Here is a 19693-nt window from a genome sequence, read left to right as displayed (position 1 = left end):
TCTGATCCAGTATGGCTTTTCTTATGTTATTACTGTAACTAGAAAAGCTTAAATCCCCTTTCCCTGTAAAGTTTATTGTAATACAGCACAATACTTACTAGCAGAGGTTCCCTTTGAAGTATTTTCAGGGTGGCTGTACATGTGGGACTCTTATGTACTCTGAGTCCAGCATGCCCTACAGTTCCTGGCTGTCTGGAAAACTGTGCTCCTGCTCAGACCCCATACTATATGTGAGGTCTAAAGACACTTACTATGCTGTCCTGGGGTGCTTGCACTGTTGTCTGGTTTGCTTTCTGGAAAAAAATGTCCACCACATCATTCTCTGGGGGTGGGGGAGGTGGAAACAGTCAAGCTGCTCATAATATGGACAAGTAGTAGGAGTATTACCAGAGATCCTGTTCTTGTCCCTTGTCTTCAAGTACTTCTGCAGAAGCTCCTTTGTTTTGATTTGGTACTGGGACAAGATCTGGGAGCAGCCACTCACCTTCATTTGCTCTGACAGCATCTTGTAGATGACTGCATTCCAGTTACTCTTCTCTCCAGCTCGGATTGGATATGCAGCTCTCCATAGGTGGTAATCAAGACCAGGAACTGTGAAGGGATCCATGCCAAAGCGGGCAGTGTTGGGGGTTGGGGCAGCAGCATCACTGCTATCCTGGGTATACAACTGAATGTGTTAACTCAGCACTATCTGGTATTGAAGAGGAGCGCATATACCTGCATCATGCCAGCATTTAAACAGAGGTAATGTCTGGTGAAGATGATGCTCCTCCTCTGGCGGTGGAGACACAAAGGTAAACTGATTCAGGCATAAAGCAGTGCACTATGGGATAGCAGGGAATGCCTGATAGAAGCTACGTAGTTAGAAATGTGTTCACATGAACCTTAAAGGAACTATATCCTGAAGAGTTACTCCTGTTTCAAAGAGGATTAATTACTGTTACCTAAGACACCAATTTTGATTAAATAATGCTTGTACGTGGATACAAGGCACTTCAAAAAAAAAAAACCCAAACAAAAAAGACCCCAAACTAAAATTAATCTTATGCAACTTCCCAAAGTATAGAAGCCCATAGAAATGTACAAGTATATCTATACCTGCAAAATGATACCTCCTGGCACTTGTGGTTATAAGAGAAATACAAATACAAAAAATACAAAAAAAAATACAAAATACAATTTTGAATACAAAAAAACCCATCAAATCCTTAAAACCACAACCTTAAGTATCAAAGTAGACACCATAGCTAGTATCACAATTTAAGATTAGTGCTCCTCTTTTCCTTCAGGGAATCCTGGCCAACAGAGTGATTATATTCACTTTAACATGGATATATCATCAGAATATGAATTAAATATAAATTGTAACATTGAACTGCTTAACTTCTATTTAACGAGTGTTGTGAAAAGTTATTCAAGGCAGCTCCTACAGATTTAGTGTGTTTTCTTCAGTACCTCCATCTAGGAGGCATTTATTTTTGCAGTAGACGCAGAAGTGGTGGGGTTATTATATACCACTGCTAGAGGACTAACCACAGTGCATTGGGGCTCACGTCATCTATCCCATTAGATAGCTAGAAGTAAACACCACATATCTGAAGGTTAGGTTGCAGCAAGACAAACTATAGGAAGGGTATATATTTGCATTAAAATGCAATGGTGCTGTGAAGTTGCTTTAGGCAAGTTAGGAAGCAGGAGTGCCCCAACAAATGTCAGTTACTATTCTACAACAGTGTTCTCTCCCACAGCACTTAAGTTTAAATGTGGTCTTCACTTGACATCAACTATAAACAAAATTTAGGCAAGAAGTTAGTTCTATCTGACTTCAGAAATAGTTCCTCCCATCTACTCCTGGGGGAATTCTGGGCCACAGTGGATGCACAGACTTTATGTCCCCCACTGATTTCTTTGCTTCTCTGCAGAAAAATGACTTTCTGATGGGGAAGCAAAGGGAAGCCACAAGAGTGGTCAGGCAAGTATGTTTTGGGTGCCCAGGGCAGCTGACAGAGAGGTAAATCACTATGGGGCAAGGGACAGGATGGGGAATACTTGGCTGGTAGCTGCTACCCTGCACTAGGCTCAGCTGCTAGTCCCAGCTGGGCTGGAGAGGATGGGGCTTTTTTCCCTGCATGGCAGCCGGGGCCAGGCCAGACCCATCTCCAGATTTCTCCCCCAGCTGCAGGAAGCTCTGCAAACTCTCCCCCCCCCCCCTTCCTGCATCCATCGCTTCACAGCTGCAGGGGGAAGGGATCCATGTACAGGGAGCTGCTCCCTCATCCACCCAACCCCCATGCATCCAGACCCCCTCCTACCCAGACCCTCCTGCCAAGCCTCACCCACCCACAATAAGCCCCCTTTCCCCTGCAACTGGACCACCCCAACAAGCCACCCACACCCAGATCCCCACCCCACCAAGCCCCACTCCCCCAGCATCTGGACCCCCCTGCTGAGCTCTATCCCTCCCACACCCACCTGCTGAGCCTCAACCACCTTCACCTGGACTCCCCTGCAGAGTCCCATTACCATTGCACCCAGAACTCCCCCCCCAAACAAGCCCCTGTGCACCCAGATTGCCCCACACAGAGCCCTCTCAACCCACACCTGAATCCTCCAAACTAAGCCCCTCCACACTTACATCCTGCCTTGCTGATCCTACCCACCCACACCTGGTGCACCTGGCACAGAGGGGCAGGGCCCTGGGGTGATTCTGGGGCAGGCCTGGTCAGGGTTGGGTACAGCCTCACCGCTGAGTCCATGTCCCAGAGGGAGAGGGGAGCTGCATAATGAACTTACACCTTTATGCAGCCAGTGGACTGTGCTCCCCGTGGCCATGCTAGAGCCTCTACACTTATTTGACAAATAAAATTGGCAGAATTTTAAAATATTGTGCATAGAATTTTTATTTTTTTGTGCAGAATTTTTTAGGTACAGAATGCCCTCAGGAGTACTCCCATCCTCCTCTTCTACATTCTAAATCCCACCACCAAAAAAATACTTGGGAGTGCCACCGTACTGACTTATACCATTGCATCACATATTTGTGCATATTAGACATATTCATTTCCTTTTTTCAGGTTGAGTATGGTCCACTGCATGTCATATTCATAATAGAAAAGGTGCAGGCCCCAAGTTTAATAGAGAACAGTTTGAGCTTGACAGTTGGTGTTACCCTCCCCTTTCTTCTTGCCTGGTCATAACCAGGCTCACCCCCCAACCATCCATGAAGATTAATAGGAAGATCAATACAGGATATACACAGTAATAATAAATAATAATATGTATGGGAGAGACACAAGCTTCACAGTAGCTAGGATCAGAATTAAAGACAGCAATATAGTCCAGTAGCCAAGGCCCAATGCTAGGAGTTGAGACCTGCATTCTCAAACTGGCTCTAACTTGGTGTATTACCCTGGCAAAGAAGTCGCATCACTCCTATTTTCCTACCCAACCTTTTGTCTGCCTTGTTAATTTAGAATAAGATTTTCAGAGCAGGAATTGTCTCACTAGACAGTGTTGTACAAAGCCTAACAGAATGTAGCTTCAATTCTGGCAGTACTGTAATGTGTTAGAACTCTCTCCCATAGCCAGGCTTTTAGGGGAAGAAAGGCAAAATGTTCCTTGTGTGCTGCAGAACAAAGTGTTACCTTAAACAAAGTGACGTCTGTATAACTGATCTTTTTATTGAAGTCTATTAGAAGACGGTTGTAGATTATGTCATATGGCGTTCAATAAGTACAGTTATACTGCCTCAGTTCACTGCATACATTTTGAGTAAATCTCCAGCCCATACATAAATACTGGTTCATTTGATCCTGTATATGTGCATCTTTTGTATGAAAAAGATTTTTATAAGTGATTATTGTACACAGAGGATCAGTGTTAGGTTTAACAAGTTAGGTCTTGTACCAAACCCATATTGAGAGCCACACATTAAACATTTCAATATATGTATTATGTTTAACAGTAGAAAAGTGTAATGAAGTCTAAATAATGTAACAGCTTAAATACATTTCGTAAGGGAATGAAAGACAGCATAATGGAGGACAAAAGAGCATACTGACTTATCTAATGACATTTAGTCATTAATATGCAACATACAAAGCCAATAATGACTAACAATCAACACTTGTTTGGGACCTTATAGTTTGTTCTCTCCCCCCCCTCCGAAGGTCCAGTTTGTCATTCACATTCCAGACAACATCCTCAATTTGGGGTGGGGCAGGGTGAAGGAGGAAATGAAGCAAGCTCTGCTGTAAAGATCAAGTTTCTTCTACCCACACAGGGAAGACCAACATATTTTGTTAAGGCTGCAGGCAGTTAAGGCTGCACAGCATTTGTATGATGAAAACAGTGTGTACTATAAAGTTCAGTGGTTGTGGTAGGCTTACTTGGTAGTATTAATGTTTATTGGAAAACTCAAGTAGCTTAATGACCAACCAAGACAGGAAATTATGTTTTTACAACATATATAATATTAATTTGACTCAGAAGATTCCTTAAGTAAGTTAGTTATAACGGAGAACTCCAAAAGGGAGTTAACACCTTCCTGACTTTTTTTTTAATAATTATAATACAACATAGAAGATACTGAACATGGTGACCTATAACTGCTCCAGGGCCTCTAGAAACAAGATCACAACTATTTACTAGGAGAATACATGTAATCAAGAAAGTTTCTACAATAAAAGCCAGAATGATAAGTTTTTGAATTAAAGGAATACCACTAAGTGTATAAAGGGCCACTGATGCTATTTGAGTTGAGAAAGCCCTCAGTTTCATGTTATGCTTATTTAGATATAAAAAGTTAAAGAGGGACTGAAAACTTGATATGATGGCCTCTATGCCTACTTTAGAGTCATGTGTTCAGTAGTTACAGTTGTATAAAATTTAGTCTGAAATACCATGTCATCTCCTTTTAACTTTGCAATTCAGTCATTACAATACAGAGAAACATTTGAGACTTTCTTCTATCATGAAATTGTGGATGCAAGAGAACATGCATTCGCTGATTGAGTTCTTTCAAAGGATTTACAGTAATTGATGTTGTAATGCCAAGAAAACAACTATCGTTATGCATACAACATGCAGGCCACTTAGTTTTCTCTATTGGTACACCTATTTACAAGCTATTTTAATCTTTATGATGTTTTCAATTTACCAACCTATATAAAACATGAGTTAATTTCCCCTGATGTTGATATTTAAGTAATCCAGTACATGTGACCCAGCTGAAACTATCACAACAGAAGAAGTTAACATTAGTGCTAATGTATTGAGCCACCAAACAGTGATTTTCTAGTCTCTTCTTCAGTTCATATTAGAATTCATCATCATGTAATTAAAGGAGATTTTTGGTACCAAACAGTAGTATTGCCTGCCAAGGATGTGACCTTTTGAACAGGCATCACAGTTCTGACTGAAAATACTTCCATGTTTTGCAAAAGGCAGAGTTATGGTTTCATACTGCAAGATGAAGTCTTCCATAAGGGAATTTTCTTATGCAGTTGATTTTTCAGTAATGGCAGAAAGATATTATTGCCCTTAAAGTTGTGCAAAAAAAATCCCCCCCAAAAGCAGAAGACTGTCAACATGAGGGAATTTAAGACTGCATTTGTTTAAGTTACGATGAGATCCCAATATGCTTACCCTAGTTATCTTAAGTTCTGGTTGATTATGGCTTAAAGAGTTGCATTTGAAAGTTAAAAATACATATATATTTGCCTAGAATGTTAAGTGAAGAATGACATTGTCTAAGCAAAATTGGGGGAAAAAAAAAATCAAATCAAGTTAGTTTCCTATTACTTAAAGCATCTTCCTTTCCCTAGGGAGAAAAAAAAAATAAAGGTCAAAACACCACACATACATGCAGAATAACCATATCTACTTTGCAGACAAAAATTCATTCTTATCAATTCTGATATTCAGCAAGATTCCTATCTTTATCTAGTAAGATAGCCATATAGATATTTACAAGCAGATTTTGTTTCATGACTAGTCAAAACAATGTGATGATTAATAGTTATCTATTCCTCTCTCTCACCTACCCCTACCAAACCTCAAAATATTGTTCTAGCAGCATTCATTGATTCAATAGTGCAAACTTGTTTCAAGTCCCTCTTTCCATGTTGTGCCTTCTTCTTGGAAGACTTAGTTCAATAGCACTTTCCACAGTTAATAAAACTTTGGGCAATGGAGGGAGAAATGTACTTGCACACATTTTAATTCCAATGAGCAGACACTCTGGTTTGCTCACCAAGTATATTTTCATCTTCTGATCAGACTAGTCATTGTTATGACAACTTTGGTAAATTGTACATCCATTTAAAATTCAGAATTCCTCATTTTGACATGCACCTACAATATGAGAGTTGAACTGCACCACAATAATTGTAATGTCATCTCTGTACATCCTAGCCAACTCTTCTGGAAGACTAAGCATCTTGGACAGCCGTTCATGATCGACAGTGCCAAACTCATTATTTCCCACTGCATGACGTATCAGATGAGTTGCTGCATTCTGATCTTCAAATGCCGAGGAGATTCTGGCTCTCCTTTCTGTTAGGAGACCGTGCATCTGTCCCAGAGTTACCTTATAACCACCAACAGCTATTGGCTGTTGGTGATGAACTCCAGTGAGATACTCTCCTACAATTCTAACCACGTCCTGCCTATGCATGGTCTCCCACAGGCCATCTGTAGCCAACACCAGGAATTTATCCTGAGGCCTTAATTTGTGATGTATGACCTCTGGCTCAGCTGTGAGATATGGAGGAGTGTGATAGTTAGGAGGGATAAACTTGGTATACTCATTGTCATTCAACTGATCTGGGCCTGATTCTATAACTCTCTTCTGAAGTTCAATGCTCCACTTGAATTTCACATCACCAAAAGCTCTGAAAGGCATCAATAAGCCTAACAGCCTATCTTGTTTTACAACACTTTTCTCTTCAGACTTCGGGTGCTCCAGTTTTACTCGTTCTATTTCACTTTCATTTTGTGCATTATGATCGTAGGACAGAGTGACTGCAGACCAAGATCCATCTTCTTCTTGAACACCAAGCATTGCCCTGCTGTCACCAGTATTAGCAATATGCAAATCAACACCATCTACATGAGCCACGCAGGCGGTTGCTCCTGAAAAGGCCACTCGCAGTACCAAGTAATTGAGAAAAGAGTTTGGATCTCCCACTTGAGCTTCTAATGAAATATCATTATCAAGCCTCTTGAAAGCATTAATTAAAGCCTCTTTTACATCAGTAGTCTCTCCAGTGTTGAGGTCTATGAGCTCCTGCCAGTAAGTTCTTAAACTGTTGAAATACAGTTTGGAAGCTTCCTTACTAAAATAATCATTGGGATGCTTGTGCCACTGTAAGATGGGTAACAGGGCATGGCCACTCTCCACTGCATTTTCTATTTCAAGTAGAGTCTCATGAGGTAACAAAGAGACAGCAATGTAGTAGAAGAGTCTTTCGCTGACAGCCTGAGCACAAGCACAGCCTGCGTGGCCATCAAATACACCTAGAAGCATTCCTCTTGTTTGTAAGCATGTCGCCGCACTCCTCCTGTCTTCTATTGGAGCATTAGCAGGCAACTGGTTGCTATCAAAGCCAAGAATAGAACTTACGTTTTTGCCATCAAATTCTGGGACTTTAAAGCTGTATTCATTTGCTTTCAGAATGCTGTTGACCTGTGGAGGAGTGAGGTAAAATCTCTGTGGTGTGGAAACATAGCTCCTTGCATGGATAAACTGATTAAAATTTTCTTTTGGACAGAGCGTTGCAAGTTTCTTCTGAGGTGCACATCTCAAATGATTGTGAGCCAAATGAGGTGACAAACAACAAAGATGTTTGTGATGGCAGTAGCACACTGTATTGTATATCCTGCCAATCTCGCAGTTACGAATCAATGGAAACAGTTGAGTTGGTGCTGGCATGGCATCAGAGAACAATGGCAGTCTGGAGCTTCTGACAGGAATTGCTGAAAGACAAGAGGGAAAAACACAACATACCACTAGGTTTAGTGACGCAGTTAGCATTAACATAGATAGATTTATATCATAGAAAGCTTAGCTATAGAACAAAATAAGTTAGCGTTTCAAGACAGTGAGGAAAATAGTAAAGTTGATGAAATTGTACACCATTATACACCCACACCTGGAGTCCTTTTAGGGAAGGGGAAGAAGGAAAGGCAGTGTAAAAAAAATGCTTGCAGAAGTGTATCATCTTGTTCAGGAGCAATGTGAACTATACTGTACTTAAATATTTGATTTAGATATTTTGGTCTTCGGTACCAGACACAAAGTAGGAAGTTAAATGAGTACCATCCTTGTATGGTTAGGCGGGTTGCTAAAATAAATTCACAAAGAAATTGGAGGCTAGTAAGCCACTCCTTGGAAGTCTGCTTTCACTTCCCAGTCTCACTTCCTGGGCCACCAGGAGCCAGAGGATGCTGTGGAGGGAGCAAAACTAATTCCAAGCTAGAAGTGGTGAGGTGAGAAGAGTGCCTCAATGCTGGCAGATACAAGGAGCTCTGAAATTCTTCAAACTGAGGGCACATCTATACTGCCCTGCAATTCGGACTAAGGGGGGCACAAATAGCAGTGCACACCAAAGTGCTGCGCTTTAACTCACCCATGTGGATGATGCAGGTGCAAACTGAGCCTGAGTCCCAAGTGCACACTAAGTAGTTCTCTTTGAAGTTTCTACACAAATATCATTAAGTCTCGAGAGCATTAATTAAAGCCTCTTCTACATCAGAAGCCTCTCCAGTGTTGAGGCTCCTGCCAGTAAATTCTTAAACTGTTTAGATTAGTTTGGAAGCTTCTTTACTAAAATTATTGGACTTTCAAGGGAACATTAGTGCAAATGTGAGACCTTTAGGTTTATGCCCACAATGTCCACCTGGGAGAGTTACAGAGCAACACGTGGGTGCACACTGTGGGGCAGTACAGTAACTCCTCACTTAAAGTCACCCGGTTAACGTTGTTTCGTTGCTGATCAATTAGGGAACATGCTCGTTTAAAGTTGTGCAATGCTCTAACGTCATTTGGCAGCTGCCTGCTTTGTCCACTACTTGCAGGAAGAGCAGCCCAGTGGAGCTAGCTGGTGGGAGCTTGGAACCAGGGTGGACCGGCAGCTCCCCGCTCCCTTAAGTTCCCTGTGCAGCAGCTGCCCAGCAGGCTATCAATTGCAACTGTCCCTCCCCCCATTGCCATGTGCTGCTCCTGCCCTCTGCCTTGGAGCTGCTCCCCGAGACTCCTGCTTGCTGTGCGGGGTGTGGGCTGGGAGGAAGAGGGGGATAATGTCAGGGTGTCCCTCTCCCCCCTGCTCCTGCACCCCGCTTACCTCATCTTCCATAGAGCAGGGTGACACACGACAGAGCTCGGGAGGGAGGGAACTTGCTGGCAGCAGCTATGTCTCAGCAAGCTGATCTAATTAACAAGGCAGTGTACTTAAAGAGGAAATGCGCATCTCTCGCTCACACTATGCGTGTCTCTATCTGCTATGCTGTCTCCCCTCCCTCCATTCCTGCTGCCTTCTAGAGTGTGAGAATTAACCCTTGAGGGCTCAGCCAATTGTTACTTCATCATTTTGCAGTAAGGCATTCCCTGGGAAATATCCCACCCTCTGACTCCTCCACCTCAACCAAGCTTCACAATCATCATCACTGTGTACCAGTATTAAATTGTTTAAAATTTATAGTGTGTGTTTGTGTGTATAAATATAGTCTTGTCTGGTGAAAAAAAAAATTCCCTGGAACCTAACCCCCTCATTTACATTAATTCTTACGGGGAAATTGGATTTGCTTAACATTGTTTCACTTAAAGTTGCATTTTTCAGGAACATAACTACAATGTTAAGTGAGGAGTTACTGTATACACATAGTATCCTGTCTAAATTAGGCCTTCTAGAGGGGCCTACACAAAGTTATCTGCACTGACAGTTCTATTAACTTTAGGAATGCCCCCTTAAATTGAGAGTTTGAAAACTAAAGATTATAGCATAAATGAGCCAAGAGATTCATACCTGTAGACTAGGTCTTATAATAATGGCCTTCTGCCTTGTAGAAACAACTTGAGAGCATCTACATTTTCAATTACTAGAAACTATAGTTTGTTCCAATGTCTTATTCTCAGGGGAAGAGTGTCCAGAATAAGATGTTAATGTTCTTTATTAAAAAAAAAAAATTCTCATTACAAAACTAGACTCTCACTTATAAACTAAAAAGGGATTATTATTTTTTTTTTGTAGTTAAGGCTTTTATTTGCAAGCTTTGTGCAAGGGGACAGGAGGACAGATTTCAAATCCCCACCCCAAGATTAAAAAGTGGCTTCTTGCTAGAAAGGTTCAAGACAGGAGCTCTACTACAAAGGAATCAAGCAAAAGTATTCTACATAGCAACTGAATAGATTACTCAAGAACAACTCCCCTAAAAAGAAGCTAGGTTGAAGATGCACTGACCACCACCACATCACTCCAGATAATGGTCCCTGCTAAAGTCATACAATTAAAAATCAGTACATAAGTAATGTTACTAATCAGAATTGTGTGATGCAACTAACTTCAACAGTATTAAAGAATGCATTTGCCCCGCTATAAAGGTGGTCACATAATGAACCAAGTATTTGTTAATAAACTGACAAATACCAATGCCAATATAACATTTGGTGATTACAATTCAACCAGCTCTATTACTTCTCAGTTTCATTCTACTTTTTCTTTTTTCTATAAGATCATGGTATCCCTTTTCTTCATGTGTCATCAGCACATTTCCTCTTCCTTCACTCCCTCCACACTCTCCTCCCATTTTCCCCTCAAAAAGTTCCCCTCTTTATGTCTGTGTATTTTTAGATGAAACAAACACACTTCCTCTTTTTAGCTTCAGTCTCTCCCACCCATCCCACTCCCAGCCACATAGCTCAGAAGTTTTACCAGAGACCTAATACACTGAAGACTATACCCCTTAGTAACAATAGGCTGCCACCCCAATCCTAAGTGAACATGCAGCAGAGCAGGCAAGGCTCTCTCCAACCACAGACTACTTTGAAAGGGCAGGGTGCTAAAATTCTTACCAGCATGCTGTTCCCAGACTCAGCTCAAGGGCTCTATCATTTAGGTCAGCCTCCAGCTAATAACCATCTAATACATTTGAAGCTGCCCTCCCACGCAGGCTTTAGAAGGGATAATATTCCCTGTCATTTTCTCGGCTCTTGCCATAAGGTAAGTGGGTGTGAAGGTCTCCGCTACTCTACCCCTCCTTCACCTTTCTGTATTCAGCTATAGTGGTGGTGTCTCTGCTACTCTACTCCTTTTCTAATTCTGTTTTTGGATCTTCATCCACAATGAATAGCTTTAGTGTCTGCCTCAGTGAAAACTGACTCAATTGTTGTCTGTTTCCATTGCACCTTATGGGGCTCCTAAAACCAGCTGTGAAAACTCATAAAACTGGTTAGTTTTCACTTCTGCTGTTGTCCACAGCTTTCCCCAGCTTCAGCAGATGTACTGAAACACACCTGTCTGTAGACTTAATAAACAAAGCACTGCACTGGTTTACACACAATTCATATCTGGACCATAATAAGGTCTAGGTTGCTTGATTTATTTATTTTTAAAATTAGAGTGAAAGCTTATAACTTGTCAAAGTTGATGGCATTCACCCAAGAAAGCTTCCAACTTGACCTGGGCAAGTAGTTTGGAATGGACAGGCTTGAACACACACACAAAGCATTCCAGTATCACTTCACTAGCTAACTCTAATAGTCCCTTCTATTACAGAAGTATGCAGAAAGTTCTATATACATATTACTTCTGAGTGTCATGTTCACGTACCATCTTTTTTAGCAAGACAAAAAAGTCTCAATAGGTTCTTTAGGTATACTTATGGTCAGAAAAGTGGATATTGGGTGTTCTGTATTTTTTCTTCATCAGATGTTTATTGCATCAAAATTTTATGATTGCTAATTTCAAAGTCAAATTGTGTTCAGCTTCACAAATCACCCTACCCTAGCAATTTTGTAGAAAGAACTCTGCTAAGTTTTTGTTGTTTGATCCATGATGAAGCAAAAATACAAATAATGTTTTGCAGCTGTATTGGCTCTGCAGTGCCACCAGAGGTTAAGTTAGCGAAAACCTTATCTGTACCAGTTTAAAAAAAAACCCACACCCATCAACAACATAGGGAAAACATTCAGAGAGAGGACGTGAAGTAAAAGAGAAAAGCATTGAGAAGGCAGGCTCACGTTTTTCATTTTTGTTTTTGTAACTGCAAACATACTTAAGCTTTTCCTTGCCCTGTATGCTTTACAGCAGATCACATCCTATACTGACATGTGCATGAGCAGCCTATTTTGAATGTTAGCTTTAATAAATCCTGGCTCATTATGCTAACAGTTAAGTGAAGTGCTGAATTCACTGACAAGGTACAGAATTACTACAAGCCTGCTCAGTTACCCCTATAAAAACTGATACAAAGTATGGCCTCAGACCACAACTAGACAGGATATTTTCATGGTGGTCCACACAAAGTAATTTAAGAACCAAGTAGTGAAAATTTGGTACAAGACAAGACAAAGAAACAGGAAGAACTCAAAGGCAAAATTAGTTGGAAATATTACTAGTCAGCTTGTCAAGTGATTAGAGCCAAGCCTTCCTTAAAAGAGCCTCCAGGGAACGGCCTGGAAATAACACTTTTCAGACCATAAATGCTTTATAAACATTGTGTTTATAGCTATGCAGATTCCAGATCTTTTTATAGTGCTTATCACTATAGTAATGTACTATTTAGGTATGAATATATAATTTTGTAACATTTTTAAGGCCCTGGAACATTTGTTTTAGTCAATATATTAAAAGTCACCATATTTTGGTGCTACACAAAAAAATTTGGTTCCTCCCTAAAAAGTACTAATGATTAATTAATTGCATCAGAAACCCCCATATCTTACAATATGAAACCTACCCCATGCCAGTTTCAAAAGCCAACAGAGCTGTTCAGGAAAATGAACCAGTCTAGTCTATTGAGAATGGATGCTGGGGAGAGATGAACCATTAGGCAGGAGTTTTAGCTGGTCAGGTGTCAGCCCCCATTAAGAGCCAGCTAGCCCTTCTCTCGTGCAGGCAGTGGTTCTCAAACTTTTGTACTGGTGACCCCTTTCACATAGCAAGCCTTTGTGTGCAACCCCCCTTTTAAATTGAAAACACTTCTTTACATACTTAACACCATTATAAATGCTGGAGGCAAAGTGGGATTTGGAGTGGAGGCTGACAGCTCCCTCCCCCCATGTAATAACCTGGTGACCCCCTGAGGGGTATCAACCCCCAGTTTGAGAACCACTATCCCTTCTTTAGCTCCCACCCGACCCCAGTCCCAAGTACTCAGCAAGGATGAGTGCAAGATACATACCGATCCGCCTGGGCCCAGGACACACACACATTCTCCTGTCACAACAAGAAGCCGCCAACATCCACAAAGCAGCAGGACCAGCCCAGGGAAAGCAAGGCAGAGAGGTTACCAAGGAGAGCGCGGAGAAAGAGGAGCAGCAGCCGCTCTCCAACATTGAAGGGAGACAGGCGAGACACACACAGGCGGTTTGTGCCGCCAGCGAGCAGCCTTAGCAGCAGCAGCCGCACATCCTTGAGGATGGAGCGCGAATAACCCTACAGCGGCCCCCGCGCCACAGCCCCCGCGCACATCAGCCTCCCCCGCCGCACCGGGAGGCAGCGCGCGCCGCCCCGCCACCCACCACCCCGCGCGACGGCACCAGTCCCCGTCACACACACCCCGCCCCCGCCCGGCTCCGGACGAGCGGCACAGCGGGGTGACGCAGCCCCACAGCAAGGCACAGCGGCTCTGTGGACGTGCCCCCCGGCTAGGGCACTCGCGCAGCCCGCCGCACGCCCCGGGCTGTGTGGACACGCACCTGGCCACAGCCGGGGAGACCCTGCCTGCGCGCCCGGGAGCGGGAGGGGAGGATGGCGCGGAGCTGCCAGACCGGCGCGCCCGGCTCCTCCGCGCACCCAAACGGCAGCGACGGAGGAACACCCCGCAGGCGGGGGTGATGACGCGCCGCGGATTATAACCCCCTGCCGCTAGGGCCGGGCCGCCCATTGGCTGCGTGGGGAAGGGGCCACATGACGCAGGAGGTCCGGAGGCCTGGACTCACCGGCGGTGCCGCGAAGCGGTCCCAGCGCAGCGGCCCGTCCCCTCCGAGCTCCCGGGGGTGACCCGGCCGGAGCGGGCGGGGCCGGCGCGAAGGGGGAGGGGCGCCCACAGCTCTGCCCCTTTGAGGCGGGACGCCCGCCGCGCGAGAGCTAGGCCCCTCCCCCTGAGCCGCCGCCTAACGGCAGATGGGGTTGCCTCGCCTCTGCCGCCCTAGCGCGGGCCGCCGCCCGACCTCTCGGCAAGGGCAGCTGCTGAGCCGGGCGAGCCGTAGCGGCCTGACTCGCTGCCTGCGGGGAAACCTCCCTTTCCCAGGCCCCTTTTCCTCATACGCCCGCCGGAGTCCCGCACCGCTGCTAAACCGGGCTGGGGCGCAGCCCTGCAGCAACGTGCCTCGCCGGGGCACAGGTGCAAAGAGCCCGAGCGTCTCCCGCTGGGACCCTCAGAGTTTGCCCGCTCTCCTTCCTCAGCTTGGGGCAAACACAGCCTTGCCGCCCCCTGCTTTCAGCCGGGGGGAAGGGGGTTCTTGCAGTCCTCCCCCAGCCTAGCCATTTTCCTCTGGCCATTTACTGTACTATCGATTTGGCTGAAAAACTGAGCTACTCGTAAAGCAGCATTTAACATCTGTCCTTCCGTGGCCCCTATTGTACTGGCCTATTTTTAAATACCACCCTGCTGAAAATCATCAGAAGGTACCTCCTGGGCTGGGCAGCAGACTGGAAAACTAGAGCTTATTGCAAATTAGAGAAAACTCCTCTTCCTTGAATTTGCACTTCTGGTTTATGGACTGGCCTCAGACTCAGACTTTCTGCTGTACTCTTCTTACATGTGTCTAAACCACTGTGCTCTTCCACAAGCTGCTAACCCACTCGCAATAGTCAGATAAAGTGCAGAAGCATAGGGGTGTTGTGTTTTTTCCCTCTTCAAAGATTTTATGCATAAGGAGAGAAAGGGAGAAACATCCTTTCCATCAACTTTCTCCCTCTTTGTACAACATTCCAATTTAATCAAATCTATTCGGAATTCATTTTCGAGTTTACAGAATTAGAGATGGCATCTTTTAACAACAAACGTGTAAAATTAGGATGGGCAGACATTAGGAGGATTGCTTCTGGGATTTCTACCAGCCACAAAAATGGGTGATATGAATAAGACTGAAAAGTTAAAGCTAGGGAAATGTCTGGCAGTGTCTATTTGCTTGCTAGTTGTAAAAGTGTCCACATTGAAAAATCTTGGGAAACAAAATTATCTTCTCAACCCTGGAAGCTGCTGCTCTTGATGTGATTGAGGAACAGAGGGGAAGGTATGGGGAACTTTACTTGAAGCATTACCGTTACTGCAGCTGTTCTTTGAGGGGAAAGCAAGAGTACTGTTTGTGAATTATAAATTAATTTTAAAATTACAATACAATTTTCCTGTGGTGTTCACAAAATACTTTTTTAATAGGAAAAAAGTATTAATGCTCACCTTAACCAGACTATTGGAGCCTGCACTATAAAGCTTGGATATTCTGTCTTTTTACTTAGCTTATTCTTGTTTTGTCCTCAGTCAGGACCAGAGACTTTTAAGTACTTAACATGAGCAAAGCTTTTGTTGACTTGCTTACCTCTATACATATACATGGTCTTTTCACTGTCTCCACCCATTCCTATCTTTAGGCTGGAAGAATGCCCACTCACAAGTTTGAACCTTTGCTCTGGCATACTCTGGATGCATTTAAATAACTACACTGTGCAACGTTGGAAGTAACATTCTTTTTGCACATGAAGCGCTTCTATGATAAAATTAAAACATTGGCACTACCTGCATTTTTATCCTTCCTTGTATCTGTTAGTATATTAACATTTGTGCAGTGAAAGCAGTAAAAGAAATGACAGGTTGTATTACTTAAGTCCCTTTGAGATGTCAGAATGTTTGTACTTGGAAACTACTGCTCACTAACACTTTGTATGAAGGTCAAATAGTAGAATATAATGGAAAAATCCTCAAAAATACTGCAGTCATCCAAAACATTACAGTTTAAAATAGTAATATTGTGGTGTGCTGGGTGATTGTGTCATAGCATCTATGTAGGATCTTATGCCATGTCCATCACTGTGGTATTATTGGATTGTATGGTTTTTAAAGCACATTTACTGATCAACAGGATGACCTTTAAGGTGACGATTATTATAGAAAACATATATGCATAACCTAGCAGTGTCTGATAAACATCTCTGTACACGAAGGATTTCATCAAAGAGCATAGAAGATTAATCATTTATATTATTTTTTGTAGCACATAGATAAAAGTAGATTAGCAAAGTGTGCTATGACTATGAGGGATCAGAACTGATAAGTAGTATATAGGCAGGCGCAATCAAGACATTAATTTCCCCCCATCAATGTGTGGAAAGATGAGAGAATGAATGGAGTCAGACTGCATCTGAGTGTACTTGATTGATGATGATAACTACATTCTTTATGGGCATGCAGAAATGGGTTAGTATAAAATCACCACTGAGCTCATGCTATACGTGGATGGAAGCATGAATTTTGGTCATGTAATGCCCAGCGGGCATTAGTTACTGAATAGTTTATTGCTGTTAGGGCAACTCAGACAGCCAGTATCTGATGAAACCTTTGAGATACAAGAAGCATCCAAAAATCATGTCTAGTAGTCACCGAGCAACATTGCAGCAGCAATGGTCCAGTTGTCATTCTAAAATGTTCAAGGTAGGAGCCACCATCATGTTAGAGGTAGAAATGGGCCAAAATAAGTGTTACTGTATTTGAGTATGTTCCTAAATCTCCAAGTCCCTTCCACTACAAATAGGAATATGAGAGGGGCAGTCTTTCCCAGTTCACAGTGGCAAGGTAGTTTGCTTCCGGCTGTAAAATTGGCCCGCCAGCACAGAAGAGGTTAAAGAGAGCTTTTGGGCCCAGCAACCCCCTGCCTGTTATAGCAGCAGCAAATGCCAGGCCTGGAGGGGAGAGAAAAGATGGAAGCCTGACTCAGTTTGTGGCTGACTTGTGAAGAGGCAGGAACTAGCTGCTTCCCTACCTGAGGGAAGGCTCACTAGCCTGCCAGCAGAGGCAGCCACTAGCCAAAAGAGGAGGAGACCTAGAAGCACCCGGCCTAAGGGGAACCTGGATGACCGAAGCGTGGAAACCTTGTGAGGGTAATGACCCCATCAAATTTATGGCTGCCCCACTCAGAGGAACCTGGAACCACAGCAGGATGCTGCCTAGGGTGCACAAGGGGGCACTACTAGAGACAAGCCAGGAACTTGAACTATAGGGGCCATGCTGTAAACTGAAGGGGCAACAGTAGGAAATAGCACAGGGCAGTGAACATGGACTTCCTGCTTGGAGCTCCCCAACTCAGGAGTTGATTTACAAAGGCCCTGAGCTGGGGCCCAGTGGAGTAGGAGGGCCTGGGTTTCCCTACCCCTTGCCTTAAAAACTAAAGCACCCTGAGCACAGAAGTAGGAGGCAGGAAGTCAAACACTCCAACCACTAGGCCAACTGGCCCTTCAAGCCCTCTATTACAGAGGTACATAATCATCAGCCCTCTCTAGCCATGTGGTAGTTGAAGTCTGGTGGTGCCATTTGGGCTCCTCAAAAACTGAAGGATGTGATGCTGAGAGGTCCTGGTTCAAATTTCTTTGCCATTCTCCCTCCTCTTTTGTAAGTAATGTACAGAAGCAGGGGCAACCTGCCAGTTGAATGACTTGTGTCAATGTCATACAGGAGATCAGACTAGTTAATCATAGTCATCTTGAACTCTCTGAATTAGCTGAACTGTTATTAATTGTCAGTTTGGGGAATGTGGAGCTCTTGCAGCCTTGGACTTAGTCAAAGAGAAAATAACGATTAGCTGGGAGTACAGAGTGAGAGTCTCTTCCTGACAACTGTACTTCAAATTTGAGGGTTATAGTCCTTGAGAAGCGATTTGAAATGGGTTCTTGTCTCCACCTCTGAAGAAAATGATACTTCATAGTCTGCTCAGGAAAGACCAAGTACAAAATAAGAGATCATCATATTTAGCACTTTTATTCTTCAAATCACTTACAACCATTAATTCTCTTTTTCATAATGCCCTGTGAAGTAGCAAGATCGATATTATCTAAAGCTGATCATGAAATTGTTGATGAATTATTATTTTTCAGCAAATGCCACTTCCCAAGAAAAGTTTCAAGTTTGATGAAGGTTTTTCAGGTCCAGAATGGAATTTCTTGCCAAACTTAGAGAGGGAGAGAATGCCACCCCCAAATAGCCAAAAGATCAGTGGTTAGGGAACTCACCTGGTATGTGGGAGACCCAGGTGAAAGGTCCTGCTGTGCTCAGTTCAGAGCTAGGACTTTAACTTGGGTCTCTTGCATCCTAAGTGAGTGCCTAACCACCTGCCTTCAGCCTCTTGTTCTCTTTTAATCTCTCATATTGAAGCTGTTCCACTGTGTATAAATAATTAAATATACATTGGGCCAGAGAGAGACCGACTCTAGAGCACTGACTCAGGCAGAACAGGGACTTGAATATCAGTCCCCTACATGTCAGTTGATTGCCCTGCCACCTGCACTATTGGCTGTTCTGGGACAGGAGCTTGCTTACTCATTTTATGATGAAAAGTTTCAAAGTCTCATTTTCACTCTGCATCAGAGCAAACAAACTTTTAAACCTCAGCTTCTTTGTGCATGAACAGAATTCATGTTTTCTGGCCAGCCAGAAATGGGTGGGGAAATTAAGTCACTCTGCCGCTCTCCCTCATTCAAGGCCAAGGTGGAAACTAGCATGAGAGCTGTCAGAGAAGTGACGAGTCTCTGGCTCCCACTGTTGTGCTCAAACTACATATCTCGCTGAGAGCAAGATAGTAAGTGTCCAGATAGCAGTGCAGGTAAAGTGTGATGTAGACTGGAAAAGTTTGATAGTTAAGCTAGCAAGAGATAGAAACGGATTTGGCCATAACAGTCTAATATAAATTCTACAAACAATAGATAATCTGTGGACTTCAAATTCATGCTAGTTTATTGGCTTGCCAAGAATTGAGTTTCTGTATCTGAATGGAATGTTAGATTTTCCCCTCTCCTGTATTCCGGCTGACCAAAACATTTTGTTCTCTTTGAGCAATGCTCATTTTTGTAGGAAACATGCCAAAGATAAAGATATGTTGTTCTATGATTGGTTAGCATTTGATGTCACTTACTGCTGGGGATGCAAGTTCCCAACACTTCTTATTACTTAAGACATGGAGCATCTAGCTGTTTCTCTGGATGAATGGTTTATCATCCAAATATACTGAAATACATCAGTTCCTTTCAGTCGTGTCTGCAGTCAACAGTGGATTGATTCTGCAATGCAGAATTATAGGCAACGATGCATTATTACAGCAGTCAGAGTGTTTCAGTATTCAACCCTGAAGCCTCTGACACAGATTTCCAGAAGAACTTTGGTGTAGCTCATCAGCACACGTTTTCAGTCAGGTGTTTGTAATAAACTTCTGGTTTAAATATTCACATAATTTTACTGAAAGTAAGTTTGGGAACACTGGGTGATA

At 43.3% G+C, this 19693-nt stretch overlaps 1 protein-coding gene across 1 annotated transcript; it reads right to left on the bottom strand.

Annotated features, from left to right (window-relative positions):
* Positions 1-3655: 3655 nt before the first annotated feature.
* Positions 3656-13681, bottom strand: PDP1 (pyruvate dehydrogenase phosphatase catalytic subunit 1). The gene is given in 4 exon segments (XM_005291586.5): positions 3656-7977; positions 12958-12981; positions 12984-13028; positions 13402-13681. Coding segments are annotated over 4 exon segments (1872 nt in total). The 5' UTR covers positions 13556-13681; the 3' UTR covers positions 3656-6328.
* Positions 13682-19693: the final 6012 nt, after the last annotated feature.

Source organism: Chrysemys picta, chromosome 2 (genome assembly GCF_011386835.1).
Source record: "Chrysemys picta bellii isolate R12L10 chromosome 2, ASM1138683v2, whole genome shotgun sequence".
Taxonomy (NCBI): domain Eukaryota; kingdom Metazoa; phylum Chordata; order Testudines; family Emydidae; genus Chrysemys; species Chrysemys picta.
Note: the sequence above shows the minus strand (reverse complement) of the source record. Positions and strands in the feature narration are given on the sequence as shown.